Here is a 22,425-nt window from a genome sequence, read left to right as displayed (position 1 = left end):
ATTTGCCATGGCGGAGTCGAGCAGCTCAGGCCTACCTCCTCCAGGCTTTACGGCTTCCGGTTCGGATCGACTTCCCTTCAGACCGTCGGCGGACACCAGCGAGGAGGAAGAGAAGGTAGAATACCGGCTTTATAACCATTTACTAACACAGCAACAACGCACATTTGGCGTATTCTACCACAGCCTAAATCTTTTACGGGTCATGCGCAGCGATGTCGTCGCTGGTCTAATTGGGAGTTTATCAGCCATGACTTTGTTTGAGCTCGAGCTGACATAGCGGTTAGCTGTCTTTAGCTTCTAGCATCACAGGAGAGCGGTGAGATGCCGCGATAGTAAAATGTCTTAGAGCTTCACCCCATACAATGTACAAATCAGTTAATTCAGTGGTATTTTGGTCAGGCCGAACGATCCGGTGTGGAAAAAAATTCCGTTTCTGTGACTTTTTTTACTCGGGGCGCCATGACCTTGCGGCTGCAGCTAGCGCTCGCATTAGCTTAGCAGCTGGGCGAACCTTTGGTTTAGTTCCTAAACAAAAGCTGATCTGACTTGACCTCACGCTGCGGATCCACATTTTTATACTCTGCATGACCTACTCTCAGTATTAGTGTTGACAGTGAGTATACAAACTGCGTAAATGTTTTCATTTGCCACACTTTAAATACTCCCCTGCCTAAAGATTATAAATGATTATGAACTGTGATTTGTGCATAAGAAACTGAGTAACGGTAATCCTGTATTGCTTACATTTGTGGGGTAACGTGAAATCCTTAAAGTTGTGCTTAATCTAGTTTTTAAACTGGGGATACGTTTTCCATTAATTATTAACTATGTTAAATTGGGTCAATGTGCCCTTCGTATAATCTATTTGAAAAAAAAAACCCAAAACAAAACACATTAAGTTGTTTAAATTCGGTTGTCAGGTGTGCAGAAATCCTGGTTTTGTATTGCAAACATAATGAAAATTCAAGGACAATTCTTGTGTATGATATTATTGTGCGTGTTCAGTAGGTTCAAGAAGTTTTTTGACGTATGTCCTCTGATCTTCCCATAGAATGCTGGCCACCAGAGCACTTAGCCTTGTTGGCAAACGTGCCATCTCCACATCTGTCTGTGTACGTGGAGGGCATGGTAAGTATAATGTGAAGTGGCCCCCAAGCATGTTCTATTTCTGGTTGCTGATCAGTTTATGCCACTAATAAAGTGCTGGTACTTGCTCAGATAATCTCTGTCAGACATTAAAAGTTAAACCTGTGTTGAATGTGCCGCCAAATGTATTTCAAGCTAGTGTTTAATTCAAAATGAGATAGTTCTGTGTACAAGTTACATTTTTACCCAACAACATGCTTCCATATTATAACGACCATTTCCCACCGTTATCTATTTTTTAGTCGTCACGGGAGAACATTTCAGGTGTTTGTATTGGAAGAGTTTGTTGTGTCAAACTACAAAGTGCTTTCAGCTGCCAGCCTTTCATTTTGTTCTGAAATTACACATTGTTGAACAGCAATTTAATTTTCTTTATAAGTGTCACACAGCTATTCAGTAATGGCTTGTATCTTGCCGTACAGTACTATATCAAGGGACATAAAAGATTGTGTGCTTATATGGTCCAACAACAGGTAGTTATGTCCTCTGGATGGCTCATATTGTGCTACCTTTCATCACATGCACACAAACAAGTATTTGCATGAACAGCATTTTCATATCAATCCTAATTAAATTATACATATTTTATGGATCTGATTATAATTACATTCCGGTGTGGTTCAAATTCAAAGGATTATTTCAAACCATTTACAACATTTTATGATATTGATAATAAAAGCCAATCTGAGCGAGAGCAATCAGTGAGTAGAGACGTTCACAGTAGGCGACCTTGTTTTTTTGTATGTCTGAGGTTTCAACACTTTAATTAGGTTTAAAGGTCATTGGATGATTCAGTGTCTTGTCTCCTGCAGGTGTTGCCAAAGTGGAGGAATACACTCTCCCGACCTACTTTGACAGGCGGGAGAACCCTCTTCCAGATATCCGCTATGTGCAGACTCTGGACCCAGAACAGAAGTCCCTGAAAGAGAAGGAGAAGGGCTCCTGGGCCACCCTTTCCAATGATGAGAAGATTGCTTGTAAGATTCAATAACTCACCCTTTGTGAAAAAACTAAAATAAGAGAAAAAACTTGAGACTTTTGCTGTTCTTACATTCTTTGTCTTTATCTGTGTGTTTGTCATGTTAAGTGTACCGCATCAGCTTCAACCAGAGCTTTGCTGAGATGAACAAGGGATCATCTGAGTGGAAGTCTGTGGTCGGTGGAATGTTCTTCTTTTTTGGTTTCACTGGCCTGGTTGTGCTCTGGCAGAGGAAATATGGTAAATAGATCGAGCTTTGATTTGCAACTCTCCTTCCGTGTGTTTGCTGTGCATATGTTGAACTTCACCACAAGAAAACAAAAAAAAAGTTCATATTATACCAGTTTCCCTTCGGATCATTTGTTACTATTGACACATTCTATCCTTGTTTGCAGTGTATGGAGCTGTCCCACACACATTTGATGCAGAGTACAAGCAGAAGGAGCTCCAGAGGATGCTGGACATGAGAATCAACCCAGTGGAGGGCTTCACATCCAATTGGGACTACGAGAAGAAGGAGTGGAAAAAATAACTTGACCATGAACCATATTTGAATCCAGTGGAAGACCAACACACATTTACAACAAGGCCTATAGTTCTGTATTTATCAGTTGTTCACATTACCTCATGCTGTACATTTTGGAAGGCCACTTCCTCTTAAGGTCATTGTGTAATATAGAAACAAGAATAAAACAGCCAATCTGATTAAATGTCTATTGTGGTCCATTTAAGACTTTTACACAAATGCTTCTACATACACCTATTACTATCAATGCAAGAGTGAAATTTGCTTAATACTGTTTTTCTGCAGGGTTCACAGTAGAAGCTGCCCGTGTTTTAAAGTTATTAGATGGTTGTGTAATTGTCACTATCTCCGGAACCACAACAGTTTGTTATATTTGCAAATATTCATTGTTGTATTACCATATTATCTATGTAGTGCCACTAGTTTCTGCTGTGTTATAGTAATGGAATAGGTACATCGTGCAGATAATTACTGAAATGTACAATAATTTAAAAGCTCAGCACACAAATCAGTGGTTGTTGATCAATAGATTCACTGGTTCTACATGAAATAAAGATACAGGATGGTTCCAGTTTTCCCATCACTGCAGGTCAGTGATTCATGGGTAGATCATACAACAGTAAATCCTGAATTATGTGCACATGAGCATCTCAAAAAGTAAGTATTATTTCATGTAATTCAAATGTTGAAGCCACATATATTCAAGCTTAAATACAGCATCTTTAAAGATTTAAATCACTAATATGTCAGTTATTTCAACACTCAAAATGTTTGAGAATGTTTCTTTGTTTAGTGATAATCATGGTCTTACTCTCATAGTTTGAGTTACTGTAATTGTGTGAAACTGAAAAATCTAAATAAGAGTAATGTTTCAATTCATGTTTAATAAAGCAAGACTATAAGGGAGTTTTACAGTTTTAGATACATGATAAAATTAGCATTTCATTTTGTATTTGAAGTTTTTGAGATATGCCTGTACTGCATGTATTCAGGCAAGTAAAATCGCGGTATTTTCTAATGAAAATAACAAAATGTAAATACTGAAACAAAAATATATTTGAAAACAATAAAAAAAAAGACATTTATTGCGCCCCTCTCCCCCCCCTTTTTTTGTTTTTTTAAACAAAATGATCACAAGTACAGCTGTGAAAGTTAAAATGTTAGGAGCGTGTCCATGGTTCGGGTCTTGAGGTTGCGGTGCGCTTGCAGGCGAAGGTGAATGTCCTCACCGCGCGGCTCGAACTGGTCTGCGACGCGTTGACGTCACTTACCGGATGAGCTGCAGCGTGACACGTTACGTCTAAACAAACCGGAAGCAGGTCCAGCGTGACGGGACTGTAGTTTGGAGAGGGGCTTGGCTCCAGTCTTGATATAAACACAGCGCCTGCATCCAATAATGCTGCCGAATAGAAGCTAAACTGAATGACTTGACGAGAAGCTTTCATGACTTTTATTCTTCCCGTCCAACCTGGCGTTTTTTTGATCAAAAGTCCATGGTGACACATCGCAGCTGTTTTTGTCGTATTAAAGTGCAGTAGCCGTCCGCAGACTGGTTCAGAGTCACCATGGGCAATGGAATGAATAAGGTAGGACTGTGTTTATCTCGGTTATGTAGTATAATGCTATATAGGGACATCTTTTAGGGGATAAAACTCATGGCTGAGGCAGTGTGCGCCTGCGTTGATCCCTCATGATGTGTCATGTTTGCTGTTTCACACTGATATGATACGATCTGTATTTAAATCTGTTGACGTGCACGGTGGATCGTCGGTACAGATGCTTGTACCTCTCTTTTTGAATAATGTCCAGAAGAGGAAGACTTGCATATTCGGTCTGCATGACGATATTTTCACTGGTATTTACTTCACTGCGGTCTTATTTCTTTGTGCTAAATTTAGACAATCCTCACGACCTGAACTTTGCATCAGTGTTTCATACACTTGACAAATGTACTTATTTACATGATAGCGTTGATACTCTCTAGGTATTTATTTGCATGAATACAATATTACTATCCTATACAAGGGTGAAATCAAACTGAATTACAATTAGCACTGATTTCATCAAGTAGGATTTGGGTTCTGACAATACCTTTAAATACTTTATCAACATGTAATTTAATTGAAATTCACACCATCTAATCTACTTTGCTACCTTTATATTCTTCTACAGTTTAAATCCCAGAAAAACAGTCTTGTCTCCATTTTAAGACCCTAATCTTAATTGTAAATCGTTCTTTATATCCACATCTGGTTATGAAACAGATGTCAATATTTCTATTTTTAAGACATGTCTGAGAATTGTGCTTTGAGTTTGGCTATTTTATGCAGGTTAATCAAATTGAATGCCTACTATTAACAAGTCTTTCAAATATAGTAGAAAAATAACATACTTTTGGTGTCCTTGGACTAAAGAACTTTGTTCTTTCACTATTTCATTTACAGCACTATTTTAGTCGTAATTGAGTCCAGATTAAGCATTGTTAAAAATAGCTGAATTTGTGCTCAACTTTTGTTTCCACCTCTGCATCTGTACAGATTTATTCCTCCCTGTATGAGCAATGCAAGCATGGCATATCTAAATTCAATGGCTGGGATGGTAGAGCGGTCGTCTCCCAATCGGAAGGTTGTAGGTTCGATTGTTGTATGTCCTTGGGCAAGACACTGGAGTGACAGTGCCTTGCATGGCTGCAGCCTCCAATGATGTGTGAAAGCAATGAACAATGTAAAGTGCTTTGGGGCTGCTCACACAGCTGAAACATGTTATGTACCATACCATACCATTTACCATTTCTATGATATGTTCATGTATTATGTGGTGACATTGAAATGTTCACATTGATCATGGGAACTAGGGAAAATGCTCAGCCACAAAAAAAAGTGAAAATTCACATAAGCAAGTTACTCTTAAAACGTAAATCCAGCAAATTATTTATTTAAAAACAAAACTTAACACTGCCATGTTATGGATTGTCTTAATCAGATATTTCCTCTAATCCAGCTCCTTATTATCCCATTTCATCTTTGCACGGCAACACTCGGTTGCTGCTTGCTGCTCATCACTTCATCCTGATAATCATGCAGCATTGCTTCAGGCCTTGTATGGTGAGAGGGAACGTTTCCTTTGCTGGAAAGCGAGTTCTTAGCCATAAGCCTTAAATCCAATCTGGCTCGACCCAGACAGTCATTCTCTTCAAGGGAACCTCTTCAAGCTGAACTGTAATGAAGGACTAAATGCAGCATGTCTGTGACTTTTGCTTCGCAGGTCGTTGATGGGCTCTATCTTGGAAACATAAGAGGTAAGAAAAACATGTAACCTTTGAGTTTTTTGGTCCGGCAGGCCAGAGGAGATTCACTACCAACATGTAAGGCCACCATTACAGAGTATACATGCATACATGAATGAACAGTGGAGAGACTTGTACAGTATTGTGGTGTACACTTCACAGCTAGTACAACTGGTTTATTGTATGTAGGTTTTCTATACATGTTGAACATTTATAACACACCTTTCAAGTATCACATTCTGATTCTGTCAAATACAGAACTGTCACTAAAAACATGTCACCTGTCTGACACACAGAAACTTTTGTTTAACATAAAATCAAAGTTTATAGTTGTGAGTCTGACACTCTGGCCAGGCACAATCCATTCCCAGCTACTGGGGGATTTGTAGTATTCTACTTTTAGCTGATCGCTCCACATGATGGCTGAAGTATGGTGGCTAAAATTAGTGCAAGTGACCAGAGGACTAGCTGTACCAAATGATGACAAGAACAGACCTCCCTCTGCAGTGGTTCACATTGCAGCTCATCAAAGCTGATGGTATGTTTGGTTTGTGTACGACGCACTTGTACGAGTCCATTGGGATATGTTTCTCTTTTTACTCATCACAGATGCTGAAAACAGGGAGAGTCTAGCAAAGAATGGAATCACCCACATCCTGTCTGTGTACAACAACGCAAAGCCCGTGTTTGAGGTCAGTGGAAAATTCATTTTATTTGATGCTTTAATGACCATTTAATAAATCTAATGATTAATGTAGTCCTGTGTGTAATTAGCCTTGAGAGCCAGCAGGGGGTAGTGATGAGTTATTGATTCATAATTGCCTCCAGTGTAACACTTTTGAATCTGTGTAATAGGTAGGTCCGAGTAATAAAAGTGTATTTTTACCTTCTCCCATGTGATTGTAATTTAAGCGTGACATCGTTATATTGTTTGATTGATTTAACAAACATTGAAGAAGTCTTTAAATGTCCCTCCATTTGATCCAGGTTCTTGTTGAATGTTTTCCAGGACATGACTTATCTTTGCATTCATGCAGCTGATGCGTCCAGCCAGAACTTGTGAGTACACACACACACACACACACACACACACACACACACACACACACACACACACACACACACACACACACACACACACACACACACACACACACACACACACACACACACACAGGTGTCTTCAATAAATAGTTAAGTGCGTGTGTGTGTGTGTCAGAGAGAAATACAATGTGTTTAATGTGTCACTTTTAGTCAGTTGTCTGTCTCGATGTTGAAAGAGACATGAGCTGTCCCCCGCCCTTGCAGTGGCTGCTAAGATGACACATTATTCATGATATTGATGTTTTTTGCAATGCACGGTCTTTGACCTTATGCAACATTAGTTGCTGGAGGTCTGAACTGAACACTTGGCATGAACAGAGGCCAAAAGGCAGAAGCATCAGCTACAAACTGCAGCCTAAGCATTTTCGTGTCTTTAAGATCTGTATTGGAATTGGTGAGGTCCTTAGATGTAGTCTCTCCTGCTGTGGTAGGGCATTGGTCCTTTACAGGTTGACCTCTCAGAATGGGCTGCATCGATCCACCATTGAAGACAAAGAACATTCATTGTGACTTTGAGCCTTATTAAGTCGGCTGGAGGTTTCCAGGTTTTGAGGCTATTATTCCCTTCATGAGAATCAAGGTCTAGTGGTTGGTTGGTAGCAGATTGGGTTGGGCTGGAAGTGTCTGACCTCCACTGTCGCAATCAAGCAATCCTTCCCTCAGGCAGCAGAGGAAGGAAACCTCAGTGTGACATCTGGTTGTTTGCTTCGACCACCCAGGGCTCCCCTCTGTCACAATCACTGGTCTGACTGATGGGTGGGTGCTGCAAACCGTCACCCCACTGTACTTTGGGGGCCCTATGGTCAGATCTCATGGTCCCTCCCAAATGTAAGGTACACAGCTGAGGTTGTTGACATGGGAGCAACTGTCAGGTTTGAAGCTGTCTTTGGGAGAAAGAAAACATAATTAGATAATTATGCCAAGTTAAGTTGTAGTCCGTTTTTAGTACGCAGTCACTGTCTCAGTCATTTTTATTACATACTGTACAGGAAATTGAAGATGATATCTTGAGTCACAACCTGCATTTGACCAAAATAGCAACAAATCTCACGGGAAAAAGAAGTTATATCCATTGATACACTTTATATCGTCCTCATGCTCTTTCCCAGATTGTTATATTTTCTTTTTGTACGTTCCCACAAACAAAATCAAGACGTGCAATATGCATTTTCTATAATTGTATTTTTCATGCTGGCAACAACATTGTGTTGCTTGCATGGAAGGGATTTACTTTGTGGATCAACCACAGCCCAATTGCAAGCTGTAACAAATGCATTTACAGTTGGTTTTATTTGTCATGATCCTGTTGCCTTGATTAAGGAATAAAATGTAAAGAGACCATATGAGACAAGCTGTCAGAGTGACCAGGCAGAACATGTCTGGTCTTGTCTCAGTCAACTTAAGACATTACCGTCCCTAATACAAGGTTATAAATGCTAAAAATAGGAAACCTGCAAAAATAATGTTTAAAAAAATCTTGGGTCCCAATAACAATCCTTGTGGGACACCAAAGCTCTTGCCTGGCCATAGTGACCTCTGGTTGCCAATTTGGTGAAACAAATTGGTGAAAAGCAACAGCAATACCAGTAAGCAGTCAACATCTGCCCCCTTTACAATTTTCTTTTGCATTTTCTTGATATTTTAATCAGATATTTTTTTAGATTAATGTAAATTCTGCAAATTGTGTTGTTTTATTGTGAAAAAAAAAGTGAATAACAGTTTTATTTCTATTATTTTTAAACTTTGTGACTGCAAGGATACTTTTTATAGTTCGTAAAAAAACAAGTTTAACTTCAGATTTGTGTAATGGTATAACTTTTGCAACATCTGCTTTTTTGCAGAAGTAGGTTTCTTTTGAAGGATGGATTAGATATCTGAGCAGGTAGTTTGATCCCATCTATGTTTTTGGGGTTTTTTTTTTGTATGTTTGTCCACAGTCATGTTTTGTTGTTGCTTATTCCTAAAGTGGTATGAAAAATCTAAGCTTTACATCAGACAGACATATTAATGCAGGCATATGGGGTTCCTCTTTTTTTAACCTTCTTGTGAAAAACTGGCTTTTGTTTATTGTAAATTTAAATTTCAGTATGAAGGTGTAAACTTCTTTGGATTTTTTTTCTAAAAGAAAAGACTTTGACTCAGTCCACAAAGAAGAGGCTATCATTTTTCTTTTCATTTCTTTCATTAGGTTCACTATTTTACGTGCAGTTTCATAATTAGACGCAGTTCTTCTTGAATAAAGAGTACTTTAACTTCTTCCTTGAAAAGTTTTGGTACAAAATTACTTCAATTTTGTGTCACAAGGTAATTTTCTGCATATTAAACAAGACTGCCGGAAATCTATGTGCAAGGAAGACAGAGCAAAGTGCTGAGGAGACATGTTTTACAGAGGAGTTTGGATCTCAGGAAGGAGGAAAAAAGAAAAGTGACAGTCAGTCTATTTTAACCCTCGTCTGTTATTCTGTCTGCTGTTGAGTAACCAGCATCTGCTCCTCAGGAGACGGCGCTATCAGCCCAGCACTTCTTGATTATGCAAAAACACCATCAGTGTTTCCTGACAGTGAATATGTAGGACATTTAGGGAGCAGTTACATTGTATTGCATTTCTCAACAACCACAAGGGGCCAGGCTCTGACGATTTCTGCCATGTTTTTTTTTTATTTTTTTTTTTTACAATAAACATCTTTTAATACATTCATGTGTTTTCTTTCAACAAAACAGGAACTCGTTTACTGTATCTGTGTTGCAAAGTTAAAATGATTCATTAAAAATGTTTTGATGTAGAATAAATCAAGGATGGAAACTGATGCGTTTTTTGCAGATAGACAGAAATGAAGACAGTCACTTCCTTGTCTGTGCTCTGGTCTACCACAGAGTCGCCGACTGGGCAGACCCAACCGTCTTTCTCACATGATAACTTGGAGTAGTTGAAAGAGAAATCACCACTCCTCGGCACACAGTAAATCACCAGTTCTAGGAGTCTCGCTCCGATTAAGACGATCGCGTAGTATCTACAGTCTCAGTTGGTACAGTGGTTTTGTTGGTCCCTCAAAACACGAGTCTCAGTTCAAGGTGTCTTTTCTCATATCCTACCACATGATATCCGATTGTAGCTCTGCAGCCCTCATGCAATGATCAAAGTGTGAGTGTTGAATGCTGTAGTTTGCACCAGACACCTCAGTAACGTGATCCTCATCAATGGTGTTAAGGAACTTTCTTTTTGTTGTTTGTCTCTTCTAGATTACAACATTTCAAAGAGTGCATCAGCTTCATTCATGAGTGCCGCTTGAATGGTGGATCTTGTCTCGTTCACTGGTAGGTGTTCATGTCCAAAGCTCCGACCTCCTCCCTCCTGGAAGCTCAGGTTGTTAGCATTTATATGCTGTGGAAGGAACATTTTGTTCCTCTATTAATCTGTTGGACTCATTTTAGTTCAGGGCCCACATACAACCAAATTTGATTTTACTCTGGAAGTCAGACCAGTAAAGTGATACCTTTAAAGCAAGGACTACTTTTTTTTTTTTTAACTAGTTTTCCAGCTATAGGTTTTTTTTGCTGCATTATCATGGGCATTGCAGTTCTGGGTCTCACTGAAACCGTGCAATCCTCAGCAAACAAATTCGGTTAATCTCTTAGTCCAATTGAACATTTTCATTTCTTGTTTTTCTTTTCTAACTTATAACCATTATATACACTTGGTAAAGGATTAACCCGCAGGCTGCATGTTTGGCACTCTTAATAAATTTGCTCTCAGTATTAAACATTTACATAATAATTCAACAACCAGTCTGTATAGTAGCCTGCATTAAGAGGCAGGTTATCAAACAATTAGAAGCCTTTCCATTTAATTGCCTGTCACCAGTAAGACTTTCCAAAATGCTCTTGTCATTTATGACCACAGACAATCTCCCAATCTGGTGTTGCTTTAGCCTTGCAGGTGTATCCCGGAGCACCACCATGGTGGTGGCCTACCTGATGACTGTCACTCACTACAACTGGGAGGAGTGTCTGTCCGCAGTCAAAGCTGTTCGCTCTTTTGTTGGTCCAAACTGTGGCTTCCAGCAGCAGCTGCAGGAGTATCAGACTACACAAGTCTCAGAGGTAAGTTTCTGTATGAAAATCAATGAGAAGGCAAATAAACCTGCGTACAATTCTTACAAAAAGCATTCAACCCCATTCTTAGTTTCGTTAGTGTGAGATTAGGTTCTCATATTTTTATGTTCATACAGGAGCTAATTCATGTAAAATACTGCTGGGAATATTTGCGTGTAGGAGGTATTGTTTTGTGCCACCTAAACACAGGATATGACACATGCAGCAATCTCAGTTTTCATGCATTTTGTGGTTATAGTGTCAATTGTGAATGTTGGCACTGTCATCCTTGGTTATTGCAGTGTTCACTGTAAACCTGTAATCCCTGCGGCCATGTTTACCATGAACCACCAGCCATACAGCCCTGAGGTGGTAAACAAGGATAAAACCGAAACGAAACTGTAGCTTTGAATACATAATCTCGTTTGACTTTGAATGTGTAATGGCATTAACAAAAGAAAAGAAATGTCTATTTTGCTAAATTACTGGGTTAAATTAAACTAAGTTATGTGTCAAATGTCTTCAATTCAGGCAAATGAAGCCAAAATCACAGGGCAGTCTATTTAATTGAAGCACATTTGATGATCTTATATAAGCTTCAGCAAAAGATGAATACAAATGATGAAATACACAACATTTTAATACACCACATGTAAACACAGTAGATTAAAAGCAAAAACACTACTTTAAAGTAACTCTTAAAAAGTAACTCTGTGTATGCGTGCCTGCGTGTCGCTGTCTCTATGTCTGTACTTCCTCCAATCATACTAATGTACAGTCTGACGACTCTGGATAGGCGGGACCTCACAAATATTCAAAACACAGCTTGAAATGTTCAAGGAATAGTTTTTAGTTCCCATAAGAGAAGGATATCATACTCATATCATTTTATTACAGGCAGTAATACAAACAGCCAGTGAATGTTTTGCTTCACATCATTGTCGTCTGTATTATTTTATGAAGTCAGTTTGCGTGTCACTCCATTGCAATGCTACTGAGCCAGTAGAGAAGGGGAACTGCAGGGGGTTTGCTGGGATTGCATTACATTGGTACTGCTCATCACGTGTTTAGCATTACTGTCAGCATCTTGCAACACAACATGACTGACAAACTTGCTCATTGTTTGTAGTCCTAGCACTGATTTCGAGGATTTAAGGGGAAATGGGTTTTCAGTATTTGTGATTTTCCCATATTTGTCTCAAATAGAAAGTGAAGGCTCCAGAAAACACCCTGTGGTTGCATCTCTAAAGCAGTTGTAGAAACATTGTTTATATCGTCACAGTAACGAGGCAGGTGAAATACACTGTGGGAATGTGTATTAGGTAAAAAAAAAAAACTTATCTTTGCAGTTCAAAATATTCAGTGAAAGTCCAGAAAAAGCATCTGAAAAAAGGTTTATTGTCTTAATTGTAACTGTAATGACATCTGTCTTCTACATATATTACTTTATACAAGTTAGGATTACAGGATACTGGAGATGATCCCAGCAGATTATGGGTGAAGGCTGTTTAGATACTGGACAGATCCCTCGTCCATCACAGGGCAAACTGAAAAACAGAAACATTTTCTCACCTAAGGGCTATTATTTAGTCAACAATTAGCCTGAAATGCATGTTTTTTTTAATTGTGGGAGGAAACTGGAGCACATAGAGAAAATCTACACACAGAATGTTTTTCCACTGAGTACACTTTAACTAAAAAAAAAGATTAGAAATGAATACTGCTGTTTGATTTATCATCACTAAACTCCAATGGTGAATCACGGGTCAGCTTTATTTCATTTTTAATTTGTCTGGTTAATTAAAAGTATTTGGTTTATGAGAGTGAGCGGAGTCGAAATCAACTGTACATGTCTTTAATATTATAACAATGACTAATAATTTCGTCTTTAAGGAAGTCTTTATGACTCGATAGCATTCAATGAGCATTATACTCATTTAAATGGCTCGGTTTGAGGTATCGCCAGTATGAAAAGGAGAACAGAAATCTTTTGAAAGATGAGTGTATTACATTCAGAGGGACAAATAAAAAGGCATGAATATTGCGTATCATTTCAGAAATAGCAAGGTATTGATAAATTGATTGTTAAATCAATGTTAAGTATTATTTTCTGTAAGTAATTTCTGCAGAACATTCTCCTTTTATGACGGTGTCCTTGCACTGAGTTGAAAAAACACAACCTTTACACATGCAGTGCAGTTCGGTGGCGTATATCCTCCCAGTGCTTCAACACATCATACCATCTTAATTAATTAATTACCACCCTGAACATATTTAATATCAGCTTACATGACTGTTTTGTAGAAGCTGTTCCTATGCTGGAACTCTACTAAATAGGTTTGTACTTTTATGCAGTTGCCAAAGTCCAAAACATTACTCAGACTTTATCGCTTCACATTTAAATCTACAATATTTACAGCCATAAAGTGGCACGACATGCAACACAAAAAAGAAGAATAGAATAAGTTGTCTTACTAAAAACTGAAATTTTTAATGTGTGTATTTTAGTTCTGCTACTCGGGTATTGAATTTAACTTCTTGGCATAACTGTTTGAACCATGTTTGATGGGATTAAGAATGAAAACCTTTGAAAAAAATGATCACGTTTGATACTCAGAAACACAACTCACTGTTTAAAGACACTACCTTTCTGTTTATGTTGGCACTACTCATTTTCAATTGCATTTATGGATTTGCTGTGTTTAGATTTGCTATTTAATAGGAAGAAAACTATATTTTTGTATCAGTTTCTAAATGCAATGTTAAGATTTTCCATGAATTAATTCAAACGGCAAAACTTTCAAATATTTTATATTTATTAGACATAAATGGTATATTTGAAGCCTTTTTTTAAGCTTAGAACTCATGACAAATGAATTCGCAATATATCAGAATACTACAGTATTTTCTAAGAATTCTGGTTCACATGAACATCACAAAGTGAAATATTTTATCGGTGGTGTCAAAGCTCATATTGATGATGTTTTATTACATGCACCTTTTATGTATATAAAAACAAAACACCATTGTTTTAACTTAATGAACGGTCTTAACTCTTGTTCTCAGTATCGAGCATGGTTACGCTCCAGTTTCCGTCCCAGTCCGTTCAGCGACCAGGAGCAGGTGGGCGCGCTGCTCAGCCAGTACACCGAGCAGCAGGAGAGCCAGAGGAGAGGAGCTGACCAGCGCTGGATCAGCCAGGGAGTCGGCGACAGCGGTCTTCCCTCCAAAGCAGAACCTCCCGACGGCAGCAGCTGAATCTTGCTACTCCGGTTCTGCCAAAGTTGTGCCCAACGCTGCCTGGAAATAGCAGTACCTCCTATTCAGTGCTCATTTCCGAAATCAACTCCAAACTGTGTCCAACTTTATGGCCTTTGGATGACTATAGAAATATAGGATGTTATAGATATCAGGCGAAGAGTCACGCACTTTTACCCACTTTATGTACATCCGTCCCACCAATTGTAAGCCATGGATTTCCATCTAGAATCATGCTCCAGACTCATATTCACGACTAGTACCTGCCACACTTCCCTGAAGCTAGAACACGGGTATTGGTGCTCACAGACGCCTTCTTCTAAACACCGCGACACCTTTAGCCATAATGATTAACAGATACTTCCCTGGGAACTCTTTACAACGTTCAGCTCAGTTAACCTTCAAGACTTGACTTATCTTTGTCTTAAACGAACATTTTGCCTACAATTATCTCTAATGCCCAGTGTTATCAAATTAAAAATAATAATGCGCATTAGATATCACAACTTAAATGGATGACAGTCATCTGGACAAATTTGAAATCTTAACTTATCAGTAGTAAACTACAGAAATGTGAAGCTGGTGTGGGTGTTGGACTGACATAAACAGGAAAAAAGAAATGTCATGCTGTTGATTAAATGAATTGGACCAACTGTGTGTATCTAAATTAGGATTATTAAATCAACATGCATGCATTTCTTTTTATCCTGAAAATATGTTTTGTGATACAGTAATTACTGTTGATATGGTTTGAATGTGGTTTACATAAACTGACAGTCAACCGTTAAATCAATAATTCAGTAATTATTTTAGATCGAATCGCAGGCTGCACAGAATAAAACAAGGGGCCACAGGGGGCGGACAGACCATCCAGTGGCTCACACTGCCAGGCCGAGACGCGTTTGTAAAGTTTTAAACGTTTTGCGTACCAAAGCACAAAGGGACATTGGCCAAAATAAAACCATCTTCGAGTTATATTCGTTCTGTTCCTCTTTGAGGAATATTCCAGGCCGTGTGCGAACATCTGCAATAAGAGCCAAAGCCATTAATGCACAGTGAACACATGAGAGTAGTGAAATATGAAAGCAGAAGAGTTGTTAGTGTCAATTCCTTGTGTTTCTTGTTCTTACAGTTGGTGACACATCCCTCTGACATGTGCGATGACAAGCATTTGCAGCAGCTCCATTTGATCTCATCGGCTGATGTCACAAAAGCAAGAGGGAGAAGTTTGAAAGTAGATTTGGCAAAATGTTCATTTAAGTGTGACGCTACTTAAACTAAAGCTGAGTTTAAACTACAACTTCTCATGAAGGATCTCTGAATGAATAAGTCTTCCTGATATAAATGAAGCTCTGGTTTAAAGTTTTATTGTGACAAAGAAGGTTGTTTTCTTTGGTTTGTTTCCTTGTTTTTAGGGTGCAGTATTGTGTTTTAACTGTATTTATGTTTTGGTTGTTTGTGTTTTATAATAAAATGCAGTGATTGACTAAAAAGGGAAACGCTAATAAATCTGTACTATCAACACTGTGTAAAGAAATGAGTCTAAATTACTTGTTAAAATGGTTTTAAAATCCCATTTAGAGAATCCTCAAAGTCATTTTATAGGTGCCCCGAAAAGGTTTTATACCAGGAAATGAGTGTGTTGCAATAATGCATTTGAATGAGACTTGATCACAAGCGCAGTTAAAAAATTTTTTATTTAAAGATACTGTCACTCTTACAATACAGATAAATCAAATTTCAAACACCTAGTTCTATAACTGAGACCACATCAGTCGTGTGGTTCATTTTTGGTCTAGTTTTCACCCAACTATGTCCAAAAAATACTTTAAACTCGGCTACTGAGGAAAAAAGGAAAACTTTTTAGAAAATCCATTATTGGTTTTGAGATTTTTTTCAAGGTAAAAGTCAAATGTGAACTTCTTCAATGTGGAATTTTTATTTAAAATTTTTTGAATACTCTGGGATAAGATATTAATTTGCATGTATTGGAATTATTGTACCAGGATGTAATCGGGTGCTAAATCATTTCTATTGCTTCAGTACTAATACTACTTCCCCAGTCTACTGGACAAAACACATACATGTAGCATCTACAATCTAGATTAAATGGAGCAACCAACTTTTACACATGGAGATTTAAACGCATGCCTATCTCAGTTCAATTCAGACTTGCTTTATTCATCACACAAGGGGCAATTCATCTGTAGCTTCCCAGTGTACGTGCGTGCATACAGTCAGTCAACAACATAAATAATCAATCTGTCGAGGAAACAGATTTAAGCATGGGACAGAGGGATATGTCAGAAAATTGTAAGTAGCCCATGTATACAAGTCATAGAACAAGATGAAACGAGATGACATAAAGCAACTAAGGTTAAAATAAAAGACAATATAAAACATTGACAAAAAATAAACAAGAAATAAGAAGATAGATATTCAAGTAAAATTATTATTCTTAGATTACAATTAATTCAATAATGAAAACTGCTATGAAATAAGTTTACCAAACTTCCGGAAAACACAGTTTCCTAGCAATTAATTTCTTTGTTGAGACCAGCTACACTGATAACAGTAATTAACATGTATATTCTTCATCACTACCTTAGTGTAAAACTTTATTAGCGTGATAATACATTACAGTTTTCCTATGTTCTTCTTTGACATTTCTCTCTCTTTCGCTCGCTCTCTCTCTCTCTCTCTCTCTCTCTCTCTCTCTCCGTGTGTTTGTGAATTTTCACAGTGAATTTTGTTTCAGGTCTCCTTTTTAATAAATTATGAAATGATGGAAATTCGCTTGTGTGTAAACAATATGAAAGTGGAGCTACAACTCAGTTATTTCAGTTTGCCAGTAAATGACAACAGCAACAACAACATCAACATAATGGTTAAGTCTCAGAACGTGTGTTAAGTTACAAACAAAAACGTTGGTTTGTGAAAAACTGAAAAACTAGTTTGTAACTCTTTGTCATATTTTGCATAAGAAATTATTTACATGATTATCACAGAATATTGCTTTCATTATTTTGGTTGTACATCGGTCCAACAGAGAGTACTGCACATTTTAGACAGGCAACAAGCAAATGAGATGCATTGGCATGTTTCACATTGATGATTTAACGTTTGGCTTAAATACATTTCGATTATTCAAATATAAAGATGACGAGTTATACATTCACATCTCAAATGAAAAGGCTGAATTACAACCACAGAAATGTGAATCTTTTGGGCAGCTACTCCTGGACTCGTAAAAGAAAAGATTTTACACATTCTTAAAATGCTGTACTATTTAGGTCCTCCAGTCAAACGAAAAACCTGGAAAAACATCGGTTCTTATAATGAAAGATATTTGGATCTTATCATTTCAATATATAATGAAAGTAAAAAATGTTTTAAATATTTATTGATTTATTAATGGTCACTGTTTGAAATATATTCAGGAAAACTTTATCATTTCTGATGTATGAGTGTATATATTCTATTTGTACCTGTGTCTACTCCTTCATTTCTGACTTAGTTTTTTTTTTTTTTATAGTGATATCTTCCCCTGAACATTATATGCGCTCCATTGAGGAAACGGTACCTGCCGAACCTGCATGGCCACATTTGAGGTTTCTAATAAGTGGGCGCAGGAGCGACGCAAAAATCCCCCACAGCACAAGGTAACTTGTGACTCTTCGAGATTTTTTTTTTTTTTTTTTTTTTTTTATTCACTCCGCGTATGAGGAGCTTTTGGCGTGGGCAGCAACTTTACAACCAGCCCTTGAGTATCAGGCCATTTCTTGTAAATGCTTGAGGTTAGAAGAACAACAATTCCGCCTCACTGCGCGTCCCTCACGCTGATTGGTGCGCACGAAGCCGCGTCACCAAACCCTCGCGAGCGCCTTCATTCATGTCAGCGAGCTCGGTAAACTTTATAGGCGCGTGCTGACAGTGAGTCCACTAAATCAGACAGCGAGTCATCCGTCAGCAGCAGACAGTACAAAGAGCAGCTGCCTGTCGAACTGTAAGTGCTTTTACTTTTCATTTCCATTCATCAATGGAAGCTGTCAACTTTGATCTGAATAGTGGCGACTTTCATTTATTGGTTTTTAAAAAATTTGATCACGAATCATATTTCTCCGGGTTAGAGACACATAATTAATTTTTGATTTTTTTTTTCCAATCAGATGTCAAACACTGGAGGTAGGAGACTGAAGCAGTGGCTGATGGAGCAGATCCAGAGTGGGCAGTACTCTGGGCTGCAGTGGGAAGACGAGAGCCGCATCATGTTTAGAATTCCCTGGAAACACGCCGGAAAACAGGATTACAATCAAGAAGTAGACGCATCCATATTTAAGGTCTGTAAACGGTTCTGTGTACCTTCTTCAACCGCTCACTGAACATTTTCTGTTTTTGCGCAGCGCTCCGAGAAAAAGCCATTCATTGTGGTTGACAACCCCGATGCTTCCTATTGCTTTGTGTGTTTATTTAGAAGCCTAGTGCTGAGTATATTTCCCCCCACTCATTTTAAGCAAACAATTGTACATGTTAAAACAACCTTACCTTAGTAAAGCCTTTGTATCCTTTTCTCTTTTTTTTTTAATTATAGAAGTTAAAACCTTTCTTTTTGAGTGTGTGGCTCAAACCTTGGTGTCTGTTGTTCCTCCTCCAGGCGTGGGCTGTTTTTAAAGGCAAGTTTAAAGAGGGCGACAAAGCTGAACCTGCAACATGGAAGACCAGACTTCGCTGTGCCCTAAATAAAAGTCCTGACTTTGAGGAGGTGACTGAGAGGTCACAGCTGGACATCTCTGAGCCCTACAAAGTGTACCGCATTGTTCCCGAGGAGGAGCAGAAGCGTGAGTTTCTGTTTGTCACACTAACGCTGTTATTTCACCGTTTCCAGAGAGGTTGTCTTACTGGTTCTTTAAAGTGACATTTTGTTTGAATATAAAACTCTGTTGTCTTTTCTTGCATAAAAAGACAGTCATGGTGTATTTTTCTTCCACTCACAGAAAGCAAAACCTCAATGATGGCCATGTCAGCGACCACCATCTCTGGGGAGGGAAGAGACATGGACTGCAGCCCCTCAGAAATAGAAGACTTCATGAAAGAGGTGACAGCTTTTCACTGAAACTCATATTTTAAACATCACCAAGAAACTTCACATCTGTTTGTCAGTGCACCATGTTTGTATTGCCATTTACTCTTTGCAACATGTCTCTTTCCACACGGTGCGGTCTCCTCCAACATGTGTTATACTCCCCAGACACATTCATCCCCACCTGACCCTGACAGCTACGAGATGATCAAAGGTTGATAAATATGATCTTTATAACCTTGTTGTCTTTTTACAGGAGGAAGGCTGCAGCATCCAAGCCAGTCCAGAATATTGGCCTCAGGGCAACATCAATGGTACGACAATTGACATCCCCCCCCCCCCAAAAAAATTTATATTCACAGGGGCGTCTTTGTCCTTCACCACAGACAAACCTCAATACCATACTGTTGATTCAGTTCTTTTTTTTTGTTGATACCTCAAATGTAAAACTTAAGTGCATGTTATTGCACTTTTTGGTGACAAGTTTTTTTTTGTTTGGTGTTTTTTTTTTTTTTTACCAGACTGTTGAATTCTGCAATGGAAGAATTGACTAACATCCTGTTGAACTTTGCTGACTAAGGTTTATTTCTTTGTGGGATCGTGCTAGAGAAATGCTATTTGTGATGATGCAGCACATGGCAGTGTGGCTGTGTTTACTGACAACCTTTCTCCCGTAATTCACAGCTTTCCCACTGCAACAGGAGCCTTTGCCATCAGGAAGTCTCGGTTCAGGTAATCAATGTCTTAATACCCTCTGATCTTCAGATCAGCTATAATGAAATAAGTCGGAGTTGTGCACACTGTGATATTATTCGTGTGACACGAGCACATAGTTCGTTGGATTTCTTCTTACCAAGTGTTGCCTTCTGCAGTTTGGTCTCAGATGATGGTCAGTTTCTACTACGAAGGGAAGCTGATGCACAACACGGTGGTCTCCCACCCTGAAGGCTGCCGGATCTCCCCACAACAGCACCTGGGTCGCAGTGCCATCTACAGTTCAGACAGCATGCAGAGTGTTCACTTCCCCCCGGTTGAGCTCATCGAGTACGACCGCCAGCGGTATGTCACTCGTAAGCTCCTGGGTCACCTGGAGAGAGGTGTATTGATCCGTGCAAACCAAGAGGGCATCTTCATCAAAAGGCTCTGCCAGAGCCGTGTCTTCTGGAGCGGGTTGGTCGACATGGGCTCACATTACCACCCGATACCCGGCAAACTTGAGAGGGATGCTGTGGTCAAGATTTTTGACACTGGAAAGTTTCTTCAAGGTGAGGCTCTACAAGGACTTTGGTTATTGAACATCTCGGATCAGTCCCAATAAATGCAGAACACGTTCATTTGATGTCGTTTTTGCAAGCAGGCAAGAGGCAAAGGTGGATGGATGACTTACAAAGGTTGTTTGAATTGTGTGTTGCAGCGCTGCAGCTGTATCAGGACGGTCACGTTTCAGCTCCTGATCCAACAGTAACCCTGTGCTTTGGAGAGGAGCTCACTGATCCCAGCAGTGCCAAGGGCAAGCTGATCATTGTGCAGGTAGAACCACTCAAATCACGTTTCACACGTTTTTAACTGACATAACAACCTAATGCATGAAAAACTTTATTGTTATTGAATGATCATCAGGAAATTGAAAAGTGCAGGCCTTAATGGTGTGAACAGAAGGAAAAAAAAATCTTAAAAGAAAACAGTAAAAATAATAAAAAAGACAATACATTAAAATCCTGTCCATGGAAAACAACATGTCACACATAAAATTGAAAATTACTGCACAATTTCAATTACTGTTTAAGTACAAAATCTTAAATATTCAAATATGTCCTGAGTTCAGTACACGTATAACTTTTTTTGTTTTGACTTGGAAGTGTTGACCCTTGGAGCTAAACAAAGTAGCCATTATATGATGTATTAGGAGGAAAAAACTAATTTCTGTCTCGTCTCCCCGTGTCAGATCAGCGTGGTGAACTGTCAACACCTGCTGGATTCAGTCAACATGCGTCGCTCTCAGCCTTACTACAACAATCCGAGCCTGGACGTGGCCGACGATGTGGCCACTGACCAGATGGCTCGTATCTACCAGGACTTGTGCAGCTACAGTGGTCCGCAGAGACCAGCCTGCTACAGGGACAACATGCCCATCACCGCCTGAACATTTCACTGCAGCTTTTCAGTGTCTACTAGAGACATAGAGGAGACGAATCAATGAACAAAAAGATTAGGGCACATCTTTTTTTTCTGACAGTAAGGTACTTAATTAAATCATCATAATACAATAATACATATGTATATAAGTATGTTTTACTTTATATATACATACAGGTCTGACATAGATAAGTGCTTCCCCTCTGTTTGATTGTTTCGATCTGGTGTTGCACCGAGTTAATTCTAATCACATCTCTCACACAACACAAGCTGAACAGATTGTTAATAAATACCACTGGGACTCCAGTTGTGATCACAGAATAAACAACAGTCCTCCACCTCGGGGAGATTTAGTTCTCAAAGCTGAATTTGACATAATCTTTGATGTTTTTCCATTTTATAACAACTATTTCAATAAATAGAACAAATTTATATTTTTTGCAACAGTAAATACTTCAGGTATGAACGGATAACATTTGCATTAGGTTGAAGATGCAACTGGGTAATTAATTATAGATAGGTTTTACTATCAGATTGTTGTATCACAAGACTCTTATTTTGTCTTTTTTTTTTTGTGAACTGCATTTTAAAATAAACTTTTTACCAAACTAAACCTGGTTTTACCCTCATTGTATTATGGTTTGGTTCAGTTTGCTTGTTCTTTTAATCACCACAACAAAATTGTGACGATTGTCTCAGGCCAGACTTCTAGAGGCTGATGAACTCGTCATTATTCACCAAACTATATTAAATTCATGGACATTTCAATTACTTGCTATTCCTTTTCTCTTTATTATCTCTACTTGATCATTTTGAAA

The 22,425-nt window shown here is 38.6% G+C and overlaps 3 protein-coding genes across 4 annotated transcripts; all 3 read left to right on the top strand.

Moving 5' to 3' along the window:
• Positions 1–48: 48 nt before the first annotated feature.
• On the top strand, positions 49–3,707 carry cox4i1 (cytochrome c oxidase subunit 4I1). The gene is made up of 5 exons (XM_080491230.1): positions 49–115; positions 1,052–1,128; positions 1,959–2,123; positions 2,234–2,365; positions 2,521–3,707. The coding sequence occupies exons 2-5, from the start codon at positions 1,053–1,055 to the stop codon at positions 2,655–2,657; spliced, it is 510 nt and encodes a 169-aa protein (XP_080347356.1). The 5' UTR covers positions 49–115; position 1,052; the 3' UTR covers positions 2,658–3,707.
• A 239-nt stretch (positions 3,708–3,946) lies between these two features.
• Positions 3,947–15,966, top strand: dusp22a (dual specificity phosphatase 22a; the record flags this gene model as incomplete). Of its 2 annotated transcripts, XM_080458391.1 has the most annotated exons (7): positions 3,947–4,237; positions 5,916–5,949; positions 6,547–6,629; positions 6,947–6,996; positions 10,282–10,356; positions 10,971–11,142; positions 14,200–15,966. In XM_080458391.1, the coding sequence occupies 7 exons, from the start codon at positions 4,217–4,219 to the stop codon at positions 14,389–14,391; spliced, it is 627 nt and encodes a 208-aa protein (XP_080314517.1). In that variant the 3' UTR covers positions 14,392–15,966. The 2 variants fall into 2 exon arrangements, with proteins under 2 accessions (XP_080314517.1, XP_080314516.1); XM_080458390.1 differs by lacking the exon at positions 3,947–4,237 and having other exon boundaries at positions 5,892–5,949; positions 14,200–15,921.
• Positions 15,967–18,117: 2,151 nt separating this feature from the next.
• irf8 (interferon regulatory factor 8) lies at positions 18,118–22,373 on the top strand. The gene is made up of 9 exons (XM_080458623.1): positions 18,118–18,397; positions 18,561–18,731; positions 19,046–19,229; positions 19,386–19,486; positions 19,728–19,785; positions 20,156–20,203; positions 20,344–20,736; positions 20,886–21,001; positions 21,417–22,373. Exons 2-9 carry the CDS (start codon positions 18,561–18,563, stop codon positions 21,612–21,614), a joined length of 1,269 nt encoding a protein of 422 aa, XP_080314749.1. The 5' UTR covers positions 18,118–18,397; the 3' UTR covers positions 21,615–22,373.
• Positions 22,374–22,425: the final 52 nt, after the last annotated feature.

This window comes from Lipophrys pholis, assembly GCF_963383615.2.
Source record: "Lipophrys pholis genome assembly, chromosome: 2".
Lineage (NCBI taxonomy): Eukaryota > Metazoa > Chordata > Actinopteri > Blenniiformes > Blenniidae > Lipophrys > Lipophrys pholis.
This window is presented reverse-complemented; position numbering and strand designations above follow the sequence as displayed.